This window comes from Pongo pygmaeus, chromosome 5 (genome assembly GCF_028885625.2).
Source record: "Pongo pygmaeus isolate AG05252 chromosome 5, NHGRI_mPonPyg2-v2.0_pri, whole genome shotgun sequence".
Lineage (NCBI taxonomy): Eukaryota > Metazoa > Chordata > Mammalia > Primates > Hominidae > Pongo > Pongo pygmaeus.
The window spans coordinates 155,962,834-155,981,917 of record NC_072378.2 but is presented as its reverse complement, the minus strand read 5'-3'; the positions used below and the strand labels follow the sequence as shown (position 1 = coordinate 155,981,917).

The window sequence follows — 19,084 nt, the reverse complement described above, 5'->3', positions numbered from 1 at the left end:
GCAGTGAGCCAAGATCGCGCCACTGCACTCCAGCCTGGGCAACAGGGTGAGACTTTGTCTCAAAAAAAAGGAGGGGGAGGAGAAGGAAAGAAAAAGAAAAAGAAAAAGCCTGGGCACATGACAGAAGTCCCAATGTAAATGACCACTCCTTGGCTCTGTTCAGTAAACAATGGCTTCAGGTCAATTCCCACTCTTCATGCAGGGTTACCCAAAAGCATACAAAGCACACATTTGGGGCTCTGGAAGAACAGGGACACCAAAAAAAAAAATTAGAAAAACATTTTTGGAAGAATTTCATATTTGAAAAGAAGCATCAAGATGGCAGAAGAGATTCCTACTTCTGCCATCCTTGGAGGTTACCAGGAACTACCAAGAAGCAGCCACTGTCATGAGCACTTTGGTAGGGAGCTCGGTAGAGACACTTCAAATGGAAGTTCCTGAGGGCAGGACATTGTCTTTCCTCCTCGGAATCTCCGGTGCCTACAGCAGTGTCTGACACGCAGTGCATACAGAGGAGAGATTTGACAAAAGAATTATTGAAGCCCTGGGGCCAATATGGATTCTTTATCTCATTTAGTTTGACAAATATTTATTGGTGACAAACAAGGTACCACAATAAATTTGAGACACAAAATGTAGTCAGCTTATTGTCCTGCTTTCCCTGTTTTCATAGGCTACTGAGCTGTAACTGCACCCCTGGGCTTGGTTGTATTTAGTGGGTAGGAAGAGTCACAGGCCTCCTTTCAAACACTGGTCCTGAAGAATGGTATGATGCCAAGCCAAGTAGAAACATCATCTGCTCAAGCCAGAGCCCCAAATCAGATGAGAACACCTGACTATTTTCTTTTTTGTAATGGAAAGGAAGCAACGTAATAAAATTTTAAGGTTCACAGTGCAGTGCAAATGCCTAACAGAAATAAAAGTAGGTGCACTACACAGCACCCAGATCCTCATCAACCCCCCCAGCACACACACACACACACACACACACACACACACACTCAGGGCACAGTGTCTAACTGCTTTCTCGGTCCCTGCTCTTCCCTTGGCATCACCAAGGCAAAAGCTTTCATCCTTTTTGCTACCTGGCTTCTGCCCTGTGTGTATACACTTATCTGCTCTATCAACCACCCTTCCCCTTCACAAACCAGATAGCATTTCAGCCAGTCCCCCAAGAAGAACTTGGTACTGGTTACTCAGTAGCTGACATGCTTTCTGCCTATGGAGTGCATCACCAGCTGCAAGTTCCAACAGGATCCCCTGGGCCTCCCTGGGCTCATCTGTTCCACTTCCTGCTCCCTCATGGGCTTAGCTCTTCCAGCTTTCTTGTTGTTCACACACACTGAGAATGTAGTCCTCAGTGCCTTTGCCATTGCTGTTCCCTCCACCGGGAATGCTGTTCCCAGCATCTCTGCTGGGCAGCTCCCTCTCTTCCTTCAGGTCTCTGTTCAAATGTCCCCTTCTAGTGAGGCCTTTCCTTCCCACTGCACATGAAACAACCCCCAACAGTCACTCCATCGCCATGATGCCACATGCTGACTTTATTTTTCTTTATAGTACATACCACCACCTGACATGTTAAATACTTATATTTGCTTGATTGTTTACTGTCTATCTCTCCACACTAGAATGGAAGCTCTATGAGAAAAGCAGCTTTGTTTGCTTCACTTTACCATCCCCGGGGCCTAGAACAGGCCCTGACTCTCAGTCGCTCAGTAAGTCGTTATGGGCTCAATAAAAATGAGTTGTCGTAAACAGAGCTGCTTCCCTCCATTCACTAATTTGTTTCACCCTCTGCCTCTGTATGCGTGTAGGCATATGTATTAGTGGCAAAGCCTTCCAAAAAACTAGAATTTGTTTAAATCTTCAGCATACAAAGAATCAGGATGTTATTGGACTTCCTTGGATGATTTTACAGTTCCCCACTGTTTTAATTTTGAACTAAATCATATTGGGGAGAGCACTATATCTTTTTACTGCTTTGGATCCCAGACAAATTTAATCCAGCCCCTGGAATTTGTGAGTGAGAAGCCCAGGAGGAGAAGCAAGCCCAAAAAAAGAACAGTGAAACCTCTTCCTCTAAGCCCAAGAAAAAGGGAGAGAATGTGAGCTCTTTCAAAAGACTAGACCTTCTGAAGGAAAACAGAGGAATTCCTCAGAGTTGATGGAGTTTTCAGCAAGTTATCCTTTGCCCAGAGCTGGGGCCCGCACTGTGAGAGGAGCTGGGTTCAAAGCCCAGCTTTGTGCATGATCTTGGAGAATGTATGCAACACACTGCCTCAGTTTCCTCGTCTGTACAATGAAGATGACAATAATAGTACTCATGGCTTTGTTTAGGATCAAACATAACAGCCCATAAAAACACTTAACATAATACTTAGCACAAGGTAAGTGCTCAAAGAGTTAGCTACTATCATTATTAGCAAGATAAGAATGGTCACCTACCACAGAGATAGCAATGGAAGTGTTTGTTAGAGGAGTAAATGCAGTCAGTTCAGAGAGATGAGACTGGAACGTAATGGGGTAGGGTGGGGTGCTGCTGAACTACCCAACTAGGACTCACAGGACATGGACGCAGGCAAGACAAATCATTTTCTGAGCCTCATTATTAGAAACGCTGTGTCTAAATCAAGGCAGGGATAGCTGCATAAACGTGATAAACAAGAATTTGTGCAAATGAAGCTGATTCAGATTGTTAAAAATCTGGAGAAATGGAGAAATTTGGGCCCAAAAAAGAACAACTGGGATGTCGTGATAGCTATGTTCAACTATTTAAAGGCCTGAGATGCAAAAAAGGAAAAAGATCTGGAATGTGCTTCTCAGAAAGGCAAAAGATGAGAGTTGTCAGAAGACAGATTTCAGTAAGACATGAGAACAAATTGTCTAATACTTAGAATTGCCCCTAAGTGGAACAAGGTGCCCCGCAGTTTAACATCGGAATATGATCATCTCTCAGGAATGTGGCAGGAGGATTACTGTATTAGCAGGGAACTTAGACTAAATATTTTCTCCTGTAGCTTTGAGTTTCAATTCTAAAGATGTAGAAATTTGTTTATTGTATATTTCTGTGGATTAATTACAAAATTCTTCTTTGGATTTAATTGATATCTTTTTAAATAAGTATCAAATAAATTCCCAATATGACTGATTATTTTTTTAAAATAATGAATTATTTTTAAAAAATGAACAAAAATGAATCTATGGACAGGTTTTTTTTTCTCTCTTTCTCTCAATTTCCTTTATGTAATTATTTATGGAATAATCTACAGTGGGCTAAGATACTAACCATTTCTGGTTAATGATCTTTTATTTTTATTCTTCCATTTCCATATATCAATATGTAATAAAGCCTTATTAATTAAGATTAACTTGAGGAGAGTTCACTTGAATTATTAGGAAGTCTGGCATATAGAATAATTTAAAATAAACCCAATTGAACTTTCATGAACACATAGTAAAGCTCAAATGGGCCAACCTCCGGTGTCTTCAACAGACACCCCTTAGGGAATGGTTATGAATAACTCAGAAACCTTTTAATTAGCATATCTTTGTTCGTATGTAAATGTGTGCTTTTGGAATAGTTGAGGTTATTTAATACATTCTGCTGACTGAAATATTTTAAACATTCCCTTTACAATTTATTCAACCAATTGTTATTGAACAACTTCATGTCAGGGAGTGCTGGGATTACAGCAGTGAGCAAAGACAGCCCTGACTCCTACTTTCCTAGACCTCACAGCTCTAGACAGACATCAATCAGATCATGCATACACACCAATAAATTGTAAAATTACAGCTGTGATGAGCTATAAATTATATAAGAGGGGATTTAACCTAATCTGAGGGGTTCAAGAAGGCTTCCACAGGAAAAGAATGATTGGAATAAGACCTACCAGAGAAATAACTATTAACCAACTAAGGAGAGAGGGAAGAAACTGGAGAAGATGCCAGGCGCAGTGGCTCACTCCTGTAATCCCAGCACTTTGGGAGGCCGAAGCAAGCGGATCATGAGGTCAAGAGATCGAGACCATCCTGGCCAAAATGGTCAAACCTCATCTCTACTAAAAATACAAAAAATTTAGCTGGGCATGGTGGCACGTGCCTATAGTCCCAACTACTTGGGAGGCTGAGGCAGAAGAGTCACTTGAACCCAGGAGGCAAAGGTTGCAGTGAGTGGAGATCGCATCACTGTACTCCAGCCTGGTGACAGAGCAAGACTCCATCTCAAAAAAAAAGAAAAGAAAAGAAACTGGAGAAGATTATTCCAAGAGAAAATGGTATCGCATGCAAAGGCCCTGTGGCAGTAGGGAGTACTGTGTATTTAATATTTTAGGAATATTAATATCTCACCAGTGTGAGAACCAGTGATGAGTGATGGAGAAGAACTCAGGGGCCAGTCTGCATAGGACCATGCTAAGGACCCTCTTGTTTATTCAATGAATATACTTTAACCTTATTAAGAAAAATTTGCTAAGCAAAGAAAAATACCAGTGCTACCCAAGGCCTAATTACCACAGATTTTGAGTCAGTATAATCTAAAATAATGGGTTTTAGAAGTTCCACATAACTGACAAATGACTTCAAATTTATATTTATTCCAAATGAATAGCTTCCATTAGACTAAAATTACATAAACCTACTAAGATGTGTGACCCAATGTAAACAGGGGAGAATGACATTAGGAAGAGGAAATAGAAGCCTGCTAAGCTTCCTTGATGCTTCCAGATTTTTCCCTGTGATGGCAGCTGGAGTGGAAAGGGAAATAGCTCTTCCAGCAGCCTCAATGATACTTGCAGCCAAAACAAGCTTCTAAGAACTGTAAGGAGATCATGCCACATGGAAGAGGCCTGAGCTATAGCGAGAGATGTCAGGCTTTGTCCTTCCATGAACAGTGCCTGGGCCAGGACAACCTTGTTGTCTCCCAATAAGGCAGAGCTGGAAATCCTCATGCTAACCCCAGGCTCTCCAAATAGGGCATTTTCAGGCACAGAGTCAATCTCTGCACGCACTGGCAAACATGTCCTATAAAAAGCACCAGCTCCGGATGGTTTTGGATTCATGAGCAAGGTGTTCTGAAGGTCAAATAGGCTGCATTCCTCTGTGATTCCAGGCTGGCAGTGGACGGGCCCTTTGGAACTGCCCTGACGGATGTATTTCACTACCCAGTGTGTGTGTGCGTTGCCGCGGGGATCGGAGTCACTCCCTTCGCTGCTCTTCTGAAATCTATATGGTACAAATGCAGTGAGGCACAGACCCCGCTGAAGCTGAGCAAGGTATGGAAAAATCATTAGTTCACCCTTCCATGGATTAAAAGGTTCAATGTCCTTATATCTATCATCTGCCGATTCTTGGGGAGGATTTTAATTAACTATGAGGGATAAACTCAAGGATCCTTAACTATACTTATGTTCTTAAAAATCTCCACTCAGTATTACATTTATGAGTAGGGTTATGTCTAATCTTGTTAAAGATGACAAGACATAAATTTTATTGCTTCATTGCCATTACAGGACATGTAATTGCTCATCTCAAAAAAATATGGACAGGCTGCAAATGGCTATGTGACTGGGTGGCAGTTCGCAATATTAAGAAGCAACCTCTTCTTAGTCTCTTTAGCTTCAGACTATGGTTGCAAGTGTACAATTCGATGTCCTCCTCTCGTGGACTCAGTCCTAACAAGAAGCCACAATTGTGATTTATTGGCCGGCTTGCTGTGGGGTGGCCATCCCACTCTGAATCTCCCTTTTGTCATTTCCTGTATGTTTTACAACTAGATGCCTCTAGAATTTCTTTCCATCCTTTGTCGTATCTAGACACTCCATCCGATACTTTGACCCTCTTAGGACTAGCAGCAGGCACTAGACCAACGGTAGGCAAGGAGCCCTGATAACCCAAAGCTGTATGAATGCAGGAGGAGTGCGGATGGCAGACGAGCTTGGTGCTGGGCCCAGTCCTGCATATCTTCTCTGCTTAACCCTTTGTCCACAGTGTCTTCATCTATCAAAGGGAGACGCTTGACTTAACCACCAGGTCTCAATGTGTAAACCATGGGACATCTGTCACCTGACATGATCCACTAAAGAGAATTCCGTAGTCAAAGGAACTTAAGCAATGCTCCTGCAACATCCCACTCTAGAAGACATCATCCACTAGCCATTAAATAAGTTCTGCGGGGGTGGGGCGCAGTGGCTCATGCCTGTAATCCCAACACTTTGGGAGATTGAAGTGGGAGGATCACTTGAGGCCAGGAGTTTGACACTAGGCCAGCCTGGGCCACATAGTGAGACATCATCTCTGCAAGAAAATTAAATATTAGGGAGTTCAAAGCAGTGAGCCATGATCGCACCACTGCACTCCAGCCTGGGCAACAGAGCGAGACTCTGTCTCTAAAAAAAGTTCCGCAGAAAAGAGCCTTATTCAGTTTTGTTTCATCTATCTTTCGCAAGCTTATTTAGCCACAGAACCTTTCCTCACCTAACACCTATCAAGAAATCATATTCTGTGAAGCATCCCAGGCATTGCGGGCTAGAAGATCTCTAAACTCGGGTCTCTGCCAACTAAGAAACAGGAGTTAGCTATTTCGTGAGTTTCCAAGTGACAGGTTCTTGACATACATTTTCTCATTTGAATTTTTTAATCTCCCCAACAACCTTATAAAATAAGTAACACAAGGCCTGTTTTCCAGGTAAGGAACCTGAAGCTTGGAGAGATTAAATTGATTTTCCTGAAAAGACACGGGTAATCAAAGGCAGAATCAGGATTCAAACTCAGGTTCATCTGGCTCTTTCCATGACAAAACCAACACATGGCAGACGTGACCCACAACTCCTCCTGCAATCCTAGAGCAATATTGTAGGAAGACGGTGGGATTCCTGCTCATAGAATTGGCACCTGAATTTTTCTGTCATCAAAGAACATGCCTGATTCCACCCTGACTGAAATACTGCCTGCAGTTCACCTCTCTGAGCTGAGTTTCCTGATCTACATAACGGAGAAATAAGAATCCATATCCAACAGGGAGTTTTAATGCTAAATAAGACAAATAATATGGAAATATTCCTATAGAAATGTGTATACAGAAATATGGATGATTATCTAAATGCTGATTGTATCTACCAAAGATATAAGTAGGTTACCAGTACTGCTACTACTAATGGCCTAGATTTATCAAGCACTGACTACCTAACAGGAAGGGAACTGGGCATTTTACATGCAGTATCTCATGCCATCTTTTCATCGTACTTATCATTTTTATTCCCATTTTACAGATGAGAAAACTGAAGCCTGATCACAAAGCTAATAGAAATGATAGTCATTTTGCTAAATGCTCATAATAGCTCATTCAGATAGGTAATATTCTCAATACTGATGAGGACCCTGACACACAGAGAGCTAAATAATACTAGAACTAGAGTTTGAATCTAGATCCTTCTGGCACTAAAGCTCATCTTCTTTCCTCTACACCATAATATATTTAACAAAGCAAGCAAAACAGTGACTGGGATATTTGGACCTCACAGCAATGCTTTGTTTTGGTTCATGATGATTTTTCAGCCACCCTAAGTTCTTCCTTCCCTCTTGCTGCCTACCAAGTAAATCCCACTTAGAGAGGTGGCTCACTGCTTCATGGTTTCCATGACACTAAAAGTCACTTCATGCTTCACAGGAAGGTGGTGGTGGATAGCGTGTCTCACTTTCATTCACTCACTAATCCAACTAATATTTCAAGTCCTGCTCAAAGACATGCAAAGTCTCATTCTCATCATACCCAACTCACAATCACCTCCCCCTTCTCTTAACCTCCACCACTCCTTTGCTGCCCTCCTGTTATGTCACATATCTTTCCTGTATTAAGATTCGTGAAATAATCTTATTTTCTCTAACAGAGTGTGAGTTCCTTGAACATAGCTTCTCTGGATATCTTCGTGTATATATATATATATATATACATACACATACCTATATAATATGTGATAACTATATATATAGTAAAAATATTGAATAAATCAATGAGTGAATAAATGTCTACATGTCCAAAAGAATAAACAATGGCTTCTGTACACAATTTTCTTTAAAATTTAAGGGTATTAAGGTTTTGTTTATGTAACCAAAAAAATTGTTCAATGATTTTTACTAAATTCCAATTACTTTACTAGGAATATAGAGGAAAAATCTTATAAGAACCCCCCAAAATTTTAAAATTCATACAGGAGCCTACAAAATCTTAATTCTGCCTCCTTTCTCAGCATTCCATTGTCATTCCTGGGCTCTGCTTGTGGCGTTTCTCAAGGCTTTCAGCACTGCAGTCACCACAAAACCATAAAATAGGGACATTGATCTCTATTCCAAGAAACAGAAACTGTAGGGTAAAAAATATAAAAGCAATGTTTTCATTGCTTATAAAAATATGAGGGACTATTTGGACATGACTCAGCTGAAAATAAGGGCAGAAATAATGTCATATGGGAGAAAGGAAGCTAAAGTGTGGAATCGTAAAATAACTTAAAGGTCCTAATCTCCTAGCTTTGCATAGGACCATGAAAGTCAGTATCTGTACTTTGAGCAGAGATGATTTGTCCAAAGTCACCCAGCTGGTTCACCACTGAGTCAGGACCTGAGCACGTGTTTCTGATTTCTGCTTCAAAGCTCTTTTATGGAAGAAGTGAGGTTTTCATGCTATTGAAAGTTTGGGCTGAAAATTACACTTCAGATCCAATTCCTTAGCGTCTGCAGGCAAGAGAACAGGTTTAGGAAGTTTCTCTCTTTTAAAGCAACTTTGTGTTGGTTTGAGTATAGCTACCATTAGGCTTATGTAACTAATATTTGTCAGGGCTACCTACATGCTTTTGAGATATAAAGACTACTCCTTCCACTAAACTGTCAGCATCTATGTAATTTTCGAAGTGTCGCAGAGCAAAGTAGTACATATTTATCTAACGGTGTCTTCACAATTTTAAGTCTGGACTATAGTTTTCAGATTGTCCTCTTTTGTAATAAGGAAGGAAAGGACAACTCGCATAGGCGCTGAGAGCCGGAATTTTAAGCTTAAATGGTTAACCGCAATTAGGTGAGATTTTTTTTTCCTCCATGTGTAGAAACACTGGTTGGCATAAGGCATACGTTTTTACACACAAAACTCAAGTTGCAAGTCTACAGGAAAAAATGCGCACCAAAGTTTTCTCAGTTGTCACCATTGCAAACTAGAACTTCTTTACCCTTCTCCTCTGCTGCACTATTCTAGAAAACTTCTAAGTAAAATGCAGGAGCATAACCAATAAGACGCCTGCCACTCCCTTAGTGGGAAGCGTCAAAAGTAGTACTTTCCATTTGAAGCTGATGTCTTAAAATCTCTTTGTTTCTAAGTACCTTTTATTTTGAAATATCTGGGAGGGGGCGGGGAGTGGAAGGGGAGGGGGAAGAATGGGCAGGAGGGGATTTCCCAAGAAGGCCAAATAACAAGAAGTATAATAATGGCTTGCTGTGATGAAAATGGAAAAAAGTTGTAATACATGAAAGAAATATTTTCAACGCAGAAGTAAGAGCCAAACTTCACTGAGTTGAAGGCAGCTGAGAACGCTGCGCCCCTGTGGGATGAGGAAAGGCTGAGGCTGGTTGAGAATTCTCTGTGATGCAATATGGAGGAAACTGAATGCTGGGGGTGAAAAATGCCCTCTAGCGATAAAGTCCTCCACCTCCTGCCTAACGGGTATGATTAATTCTACATCACACTCAATTTGTGAAAAGAGCTCTTGAAAAAAAGTTAGGACGGTTTGCTTGTGCAAACTGTCAAAATGATGAATGAAATAGGTGTGTATGAATGGGGAGGGAGGGGGAAGATTGCTGACATAAATAGATTGGCTTACACATTTTAGTTCTCCCTAATATCACAGCTGTGCAGTCAGAACTGAGAGAACTGCCAACTGCAAGATGCAGTTCGTTTTCTTAACTGCATATGTAGTCTTCAGACTACAATACAATAGAATATACAAAAACTGAGATAATCTCATTTCTTCATAAATTTTCTTCCTTCATCAGCTCCATAATATATAACCATGATAATGGGTATTTATAGTGTGTCCCATGCAAAATGGCCTTTGGGTTCTTAACCTAATATAATAAACAGATAATTCAAATAAAAAGACAGCACGGGCCAGTGGGAACAAGGGAAAGAGGCCAAAAAAGACAAAAAATCCATACGCTACTAAAATATATTAATAAAACAAAGGAGGGCCTGCTCTCTTTTCTAGTGAATGAAAAATGCATTTAATTTAATCTGTTTACTTTGAGAAATTATTTACTTTCACTTTCCCTCACACTGGAGCTCTGGCTACTCCTGGAATTGATCATCTCTGCTAACCACCAAGATTCCTGCCATCAGTTGGCCTCTTCAGGAGGGGCCATTCATGCCTCTCCTAAAGAAACGTATGCTTCTTGTCTTTCCTTGGAGGGCCTCAAAAGGCCTCAGTACCCCATCAGCCCTCACCATTGCTCTGTGCGGAAATGACCAGTATTAATATGTTTAATATCTTGGTCTATTAACCACAGATTGCGTGACTACAGTCTTCTTGTAAAAGAGTCCAGTGAAATACACAAACATTTTAAAATCTCCCTTCACCTCCCTCCCCAAACTAAACCCCTCCCCAACTTTGCTCTCTAAGAAACCCATCATCAAACAGTTGAATATGTCTCATTCCATTCCTTTTCCATGCATTTATATGCATATACCTATACACATTCATGCATAAATAGGGATACGTGTGTGTAGAAGGAAGAGGAAGTGCAATTTGTTTTGTTTTTCATTAAAGCATAACTTGGGGCACCTTCAGTGTCAATATCTGATGATCTGTTTCATTTTGTTTGGTGTCTTTAGAGTATTCCATAGTATGGATAGACCACAATTTATGGAATCATTCTGCTATTAAATAATGTTTCAGGCCAGGTGTGGTGGCTCACACCTGTAATCCCAGCATTTTGGGAGGCCAAGGTGGGCGGATCACCTGAGGCCAGGAGTTGGGGACCAGCCTGACCAACATGGCAAAACCCCATCTCTACTAAAAATACAAAAATTAGCCAGGCGTGGTGTCAGGTGCCTGTAATCCCAGCTACTTGGGAGGCTGAGGCATAAGAATTGCTTGAACCTGGGAGGCAGAGGTTGCAGTGAACTGAGATTGCACCACTGCACTCCAGCCTAGGGGATAGAGCGAGACTCTGTCTCAAAAAAAAAAAAAAAAAAAAAAAAGAATGTTTCAGTTGTCCAACAAGGATTATTAATTGTAATTAGACCAAACGGAGGCCCAAAAGAGATCAGTCCTCAGCCACAGGGCAAAGTAGCAATATAGTCATGAAATAGTTAACATTGAGGATAATGACATTCAGAAAATGTCTTAAGGATGAAAAATGATTGACAAAGCCTGGTCTTGGCCTTATAATGGTTCACCAGAAAAACAATTTTATAACTGTATCACTTTAAACTAGAAGTTTTACACATTAGGTAGGCTTATCATTAAGAAGACGTATTTCTTCTTTTTATTTCTTCTTATTTGCTATTGTATTAATCCAGGATTCCCTTAACAAAAACAAAATAAAAACCAGGACAATAAGAGTGATCATTTATTGAGGAGGTAATATATTTTCTAAACACCAGTCTTTATCTTTTCACAGAGAGAAATTCTTCTTTTGGAAAATGATCCTGATTCCCCTCTATGCAGAGTTTCTGTCATCCTGCTGGTTTCAAGCTTCTGTCTGTTCTGTTCTTTCTTTTGCACAGTGTGGGTTGCAGAGGCATGCTGCCCAGCAGGAGGCAGGTGGCACTGCAAGCCACTGCCCTTCTCCTTGAGGAGGCGATGGTCAAGGTGGGCCCCTGGCTCCCTGTAAAACGCCTCTAGGTGAGTTTAGCACACACCGAGCCTGGTGAGGGGCTTCCCCTTCATGGAGCACATCTTCATGATGAATGCTGAGATTCTAGTTCTGACACTGGTGCTGGAGGTCAAGTTTGGCTTCCCTTCTCAGTGACCAGGAGTGACCAGTGGGAACACATGCCAAGCAAGGCGCATGTCCCTCTTTGCTCTATAATATATTGTCTTCATTCTTCATTCTCTAAGCTCCTCCAAATGACAAACAAGGATAGTAACAATAGCAGCTAACATCTTCTGAGCACTTACTGTGTCTGCCAGACATTGCGTTAAATGCTTCAGTAAAACATATCCTTTCATCCTCACAATAACCTCAGGAGCTATTGTTCTGTGTTTATTGCCATTTTACATACGCAGTAATCTAGGTTCGAGTTAAATAACTTTTTCCCAGTTGCACAAGTTATTTGCAACTTCTACCTGCATGGTGAAGCCAGCAGCAGTCTACGACAGCAGATGGGCCTCATAGGCTCACAACACTGAGTTATTGTACCATGCTACACTATATCCTAAACCTGTATTCTTGTGTACACTTTCCTTGTTTAGAGGGGTTCTGGGCCATAAATAAATACATAGGTAAATAATTTTTTTTCCGTTTCATCCTCTGGAAATTTATTTTGGATATAAAGACATACAGATTGCATTTGTGAAAGTGCCCTCTGCCTGTGTTCATGGATATCTATTCAAGATACGACACAAGTTTTGGAGATATAATCACCTGAAAGCATCCAACTTTGATTAAAGAGTCTGAGCTCTCATAGTAACACAGATTGGTAGTGCTTCTCAATTCATTTTCTGAAACTGTTTATCAAAATTTAGCACAGTTCCATTTCCTACTGGCCCCAGACCTCTTTGACCTCATCCCTATGTGGTGCTGAAGAATTCTTAAAGAGAAGCCTTGGCTTGGGAAAACATGAAAATGAGAAGGGACATACAGAGAGCCCAACCTTGTGACTGTCACTCAGACCCAAGCCCTTTGCAAATGGACATGGCTGAGTTTGGGCTGATCGTTAGTGCTTGGGAATGATGTGAAACTAAGGTCTGTGACAGGCCACATGCACACAGAACCCCTCAACCCCATGATAGTCCCAAAGTGGTCTCCCAAAACATCTAGGCATCCACTATATCTACAAGAATGTGGCTGGGCACGATGGCTCATGCTGGTAATCCCAGCACTTTGGGAGGCTGAGGTGGGTGGATCACTTGAGGTCAGGAGTTCGAGACCAGCGTGGCCAACATGGTGAAATCCCACCTCTACTAAAAAATACAAACTTAGTCATGCATGGTGGCACATACCTGTAATCCCAGCTACTTGGGAGGCTGAGGCAGGAGAACCACTGAAAAAAAAGTGTTGGATGAGTCCTGTAAAAAAATAATAATTTTATTACTCTGAAAGTTCAAAACTTTTGTTATTTTACTGAGAATGACTTTCTATATAATAAAATCTTTTAAAGTAAACTCAGGTATTTTTGGTCTCTGAGATCAGCTATGGAATTCTGAAAAGGCATGCTTTCTACAGGTAGCTGATTTCAGGGTTGTTTTATTTTTGGAGACTAAGGTGGCATGAGCATTGGAAAGCACAGATCACAGAGTTGTAGCCTATTGTTTGGGATACTTGGTCTCTCATTGACCAGGTCCTTTCTCATGGGCGAAACGCAGACGCGGAACTCTTATGTCCCTTCCCAGTGAGCATCCCCCACCATTAGAAGATGAAAGAAAGTCAAAGTAAATACCTTTTGCTTCTGTTCAAAGTCCCTTTCTTTCTTTTTCTGCCTGAAACACTTCTACTGAGCCTATCCATTTTTCCTCCATAGGCTCTTACACCAAAGCTGCCCAGTGTCACTTTACAAGTCAATTACGGAGGGAAAAACACACAAAGCCATTACTAGGAAGCAAAAAGTATAAAAGCCTTTACAAACCCTAAGAATACTGACACGCAGCTAGGCCACGAGAAAGTAAGGAAGGATTTCTATTTGAAAGGATAAAGTTTCATGTACGGAGGAAGATAAGTTGGGGATAGTTTTCAAGAAAGGATGACTGGGACTAGATTTGAAATTGGAGGATTTTTTTATAAAGCAAATGTTCTGGTTTATTATCCATCTATGAATGTGTTTTAAGCATGTTCCTTAAGGAGTGGGAAAGAGAGAAAATAAATCAATGATATTTGCTCTATGCCCAATGCCATAGTCTGAGATGAAACAGGCTACCAAGGCCAGGGAGGAGGTGGTCGTGCGTAGGTGAGCACTGCATTAATTCGGCCAGTAGATTTTTCATTTCCACCCAGAGCAAAGCAAGGCAAAATGAGAGCTAAGGTTTTCAAAGAGTAATTTGGATTAGGCACTATACAAAGCGAAAAGAAAGCAGATAGCAGTATTCATCACCAACCTCGAATATAAAATCTGCCTTTCTAACTGGCTTCCTTTCTGCCTCCCTCACCTTCCATACCCTGTGTCTATTCTCAATACAGCAGCCAGAGAGATCCTGCCACCTGCCGCAGGCCATGGAACTCCCTTCTCTCCAACTCCCTGTGCTTTCCTGTCTCTCGGGAGGGAAAGTCAACGACGGCCCCAAAGCCCTACAACGCCATGGCTCTCCCAGCCCTCCCCTCACCCACCTCCTTGCTCTGCCCGCCCTCTCTGGGCTCCAGCCACACAGGCCGCCAGGCTCTTCCTAGAAAGGCCTCACTCAGGACCTCTGCACTTCCCACCATCTGCAGAGCCCTTCCCCTAAGCATTTGACTCCCTCAAATTTTCCAGGTCTTTGCTCCAATGTCCCCTTCTCATGAAGAGGGGACATGAATCTCCACGAATTGACGGTTGGTGTCCATCCATTATTGACTCAACAAATATGTACTGAATGCCTCCTATGTCTCCAGACTGTTCTACACCCTGGAACTATAAAAGTGAACACAAGAGGCCAAAAACAAGAGAGGGCTCATTGAGCCCCCGTTTGACCATTCAACTTAATATTGCAACACTTCCTAGCCCGCCTGGGGTTTCTGCATGCACTTCTCACCATCTGACATAGCCTGTATTCTACTTATCTATCATCTTCCTTTTCCCTCTAAGATGCAAATTTTAAGAGAACAGCAATTTTTTTTTTTTTTTTTTTTTTTTTTTTTGGCCCTGTCTTGTTCACTTGTATAGTTCCAGAGCATAGAAGAGTCTGGACAGGTAGGAAGCACTCAACACATATTTGCTGAATCAGTGAACGGATGGATGAACGTGAGCCCCTTGCTCATGGGGATTCAGAGAGCGTCACAAAGGGAACCCCCCGCTTAGCTCTGCCTGGAGAGGCTGTGCACAGATCATCCCCAGGAAGAAATAAGTGTCAGGAAAAGAAAGGCAACCCTCTCTCTTCCTGAGAAAAGAAGGTTATTGCACTTAGAGACTGAGGGATTATTTGTCCTGAAATTAATATCTTAAGTCCCCTTGTGAACAGGAGCTGTCCAACAAATATGTGGGCCTATCTTGAAAGAAGAGGCCTTATTCTCAACATCTTTTACTCTTACAGATAATTAATATTATAAAGTCCTGCCTAAACATGAAGAGAATAGGCAAGATGTTTAGCTTTGAAATAAACTTTTTTATTTTTGTCTCATGAATTTGATCTATTAATTAAATCTCATTTATATCTCTGATTATATGATTGTGAGCTTACCAGCTGGCTGGCAGAGAGGGAGAGAAAAGGACATTGATCACTGGATAAGGTATTTCCAGGTAGGGATTTACCAGGCAGCAGCTGGAATCAAGACCAGCCCTCATGGACATTGTTAAGCCATAGAGAGATCTCTTTGAGGAGAAGGCACAAGAGAGAGAGGTGTGGGCAGCAAGAGGTGGGAGTGTGAGAAAAATTGGGAGAATTAATAGATTTATCTCCTGTGGTTTCTTCTAGATGCAATTATTTGAAATTCAAAGCACAAAAACTAAGCTTTTATTTTAGCAAACCCAAACTACTTTTTGTCACATGCCATTTGCTTAACACCGAGAGTTAAAAAAATAATTCTTCCTAGTCATAATTTCATTATAGCAGTTGACACACAGGCACAGCCACCACCCACCAGCTTTCTTGGACACTGATATGTTTCACTGAGAGGAAATTTCTGGCCTGTGTGACTTGATTCTGAAATTACCATAATCTCCACTCTCCAGAGGCCGTAGCTAGTGAAGTGGATTAGTGTCCAAGCCTTTGGGGTCTCTGGAGAAGAAAGTTCAAATCCAGAGCTTAGGTCATAAGTAAAGATGAAGGGGTTGGTCTAACGGTTTATCCCCCTTTGGGAACAGTAAAAGGCACAGCTAGTTATGATTATTAATCTTGTTCAGAAGCAGCACAGCCAGAAATGTGGTGAGTTGATCCTCATCCAGAGAAACTGGCATGGCCCACAGGCTCCTGACTCTCTGAATTCACTCTGGGCTTTTTCAAACACATTGTGAATTTTTTCAAAAGAAATCACAGTGTGACTGTTTGTTCACTGACAGGAAAAAAAAAGAAAGCATGTTATTTTGCAGAAGTGCCCATTTGGGCTCAAATAATTTAATGGAGATAAAGTAGTCTGTGATTATCAGCACATATGAAAAGAGAATAGATCCGTTTACTTACCTTCTCTCTTGACAGGTGTATTTCTACTGGATTTGCCGGGATGCAAGAGCTTTTGAGTGGTTTGCTGATCTCTTACTCTCACTGGAAACACGGATGAGTGAGCAGGGGAAAACACACTTTCTGAGTTATCATATATTTCTTACTGGCTGGGATGAAAATCAGGTACTGATAAGACTCTGAGAATAAGCAATATTGCTGAACTCATCTAATAGCAATGAGGAACAATTTCAATAATGAGCTATGTAGCACTCTGATAGCATGACAGAATTATTTTTATGTTCTTAAAAAGGAAAGGAGAATAAAATAAAATCAGATTAGCAAGAGTGATTCAAGTTTTAATAATCAAAGAACCAAAAAAAGAAGCTACAGTTAATTTGCTGGGGAATAGAAAGGGTCAGACAATGGAAGACAATCCAGAGGCTGGAAATCCCAAATAAATTTGCATTTGTCCCTTTAAAAGTGACATCAAATGAATATTACTGATTGGCTGTATCATCTTGTTGAGTTCCTGACTGGTTCTATTTCTGTGCCTTGAGCTGTTCATAGTTAAGCAAAAGATTCCTAGGTGTTTACATTCAACATTTTGTATTGTAAAGTATGTGAGCATCTATAGAAAATAATTATTATGAATACATGATTTGTCCAGAGTCTGTTCTCTTAAGGTGTTCTTAGAAATTGTGTGCACGTATGTTTATTTACCTAAGATTAAGATGATCTTTTGTTTTGGCAGGTGTTCTGCAGTATATCGTATTAATGAAATATTAAGATTGAATTTACCAAAAATAATGTATACCAAAATATTGACTATGGTAGTACTTCAATGTTGATACTATTGAATGATAGCTATTACATTGTAATCCATTTTAACTCCTCAAATAGGGGAATTAACAATGAAGTGATTACTAGGTTACACAATATATATTCTAATCAGCAGCTATTATTGATATATACTTTTAAGGAAAGTGTATTTGAGCCTGGGAGATTGGCATTAATCACTACATTTACAAATGAATGCTCTGTGTGTGTACATCACACACACACACACACAAGTGCACGCACGCACACACGCACACACACTCACACACACACACTGGCCTTATAGAACATCACTGTAATTTGACTCTGCTTCTGCAAATGAATAAGACTCTGCTAGAAATTCAGTAGCTTAATGAATTTTTATGGTCTTATTTGCAGTCCTTCTTAAATATTTAATCCTTTGGGATAATTTCAAATGTAGCTTTCTTGGGAACTAGGCTTGAAACATCTTAATGAATTATATAGTGTTAATTATGTTTTCCAAACAAACACTTTCCTTATTCAAGTGGGATTTTTGACTGATGAACAGTTTGGTGAAGTAGAGACAGCTTCTGTCTTCTGCTTTCAAGTACTGTGCCTGCTCTTCTACTCTAAGGTGCATTGATCCCAGAGTGCACCTAGGTATTCCCTGCCAACTGGGAGCTGTGGGACTGAGGTTCTCATAACCGAGAACTGAAGTTGATTTGGTGACAACACAATCCTGCCCCCTCCCGTCTCTACTACTTCCAAGAATATGCTATAAAACATACATTTTTTTCTAAACACAAGTAAATTAAAATAGATGTCTTACATTTTTGCCATGACATGTTGAAAATTATTTCGACTCCTAAATTTCAGGCAGAAAAATCACTAATTTCAACATTTAAAGGAAAAATAATGGGTGCATTCTGTCGGGAAAGAATCAAGAGGCTGTTTTAGAAATACCCAATTGTTAAACTGAATTCAACAACCTCAAAGTGGCAAAATGACAAGAACAGAAGGGACAGATGGAAGAGGTATTGTGAAGGGCAAATCAACAGAGTTTGGAGATTAATTGAACATTGGGCTGAGAAATATGGGACAAATATCATTCCAAATGTTTGAACATCAGTGATTGGCAGTACCACAAGTGTAAGTAGGGAAGGCCCTTTTTGTATGTGAAATGGTGCCCGAACTTCTCAGCAAGGACTTTAAGGCCCTTCCCAGCCTGATTCCCACTCACTAGCTGTGTCCCACCCCCATCGGTTTCCTCTGGCACCAGAGCCACCAAAGGATGCATGTTCACCCGTCACACTGTGCACGGTCACACACCCATGGCTTTGCTCGTTCTCTCCCCGCACCTGACATGTCACTTAACACCCTCTGCCACTGTTCCCCACCTTCTTTTTGCTCGGAGTCCTATAACCCAATTCTTTTCCAGCAGTAGCTCTGCCACCTGGGGTCAGACTTGCCTGCTCACAACTTCCTACGACCTGGATTTCTTTTTATATTTTCTTTATTTTTTAGATTCAGAGGGTATGTGTGCCCATTTGTTACATGGGTATAGCGCATACTGGTGGGGTTTGGGCTTCTAGTGTACTCATTACCCAAATAGTGGATATCATACCCAGTAGGTTCTTTGTCAACCCTTACTCCCTTCTCACCATCCCCCCGTTTTGGAGCCCCCAGTGCCTGTTATTCCCATCTTTATGTCCATATGTGCCCATTGTTGAGCTGCTGCTTATAAGTGAGAATATAGAGTATTTGGTTTTTTGTTTCTGAGTTAGTTCACTTAGGATAAT

The 19,084-nt window shown here is 41.0% G+C and overlaps 1 protein-coding gene across 2 annotated transcripts in view; it reads left to right on the top strand.

The window, feature by feature from the left end:
* The window catches only part of NOX3 (NADPH oxidase 3), a 60,475-nt gene that overhangs the window by 27,791 nt on the left and 13,600 nt on the right, over window positions 1-19,084 (top strand). For both annotated transcript variants that reach the window (XM_054491677.2, XM_054491678.2), the window contains exons 10-11: window positions 5,111-5,273; window positions 16,524-16,670. In XM_054491677.2, coding sequence (XP_054347652.2) covers window positions 5,111-5,273; window positions 16,524-16,670 — 310 coding nt within the window. The remainder of the gene's footprint in view (window positions 1-5,110; window positions 5,274-16,523; window positions 16,671-19,084) is intronic.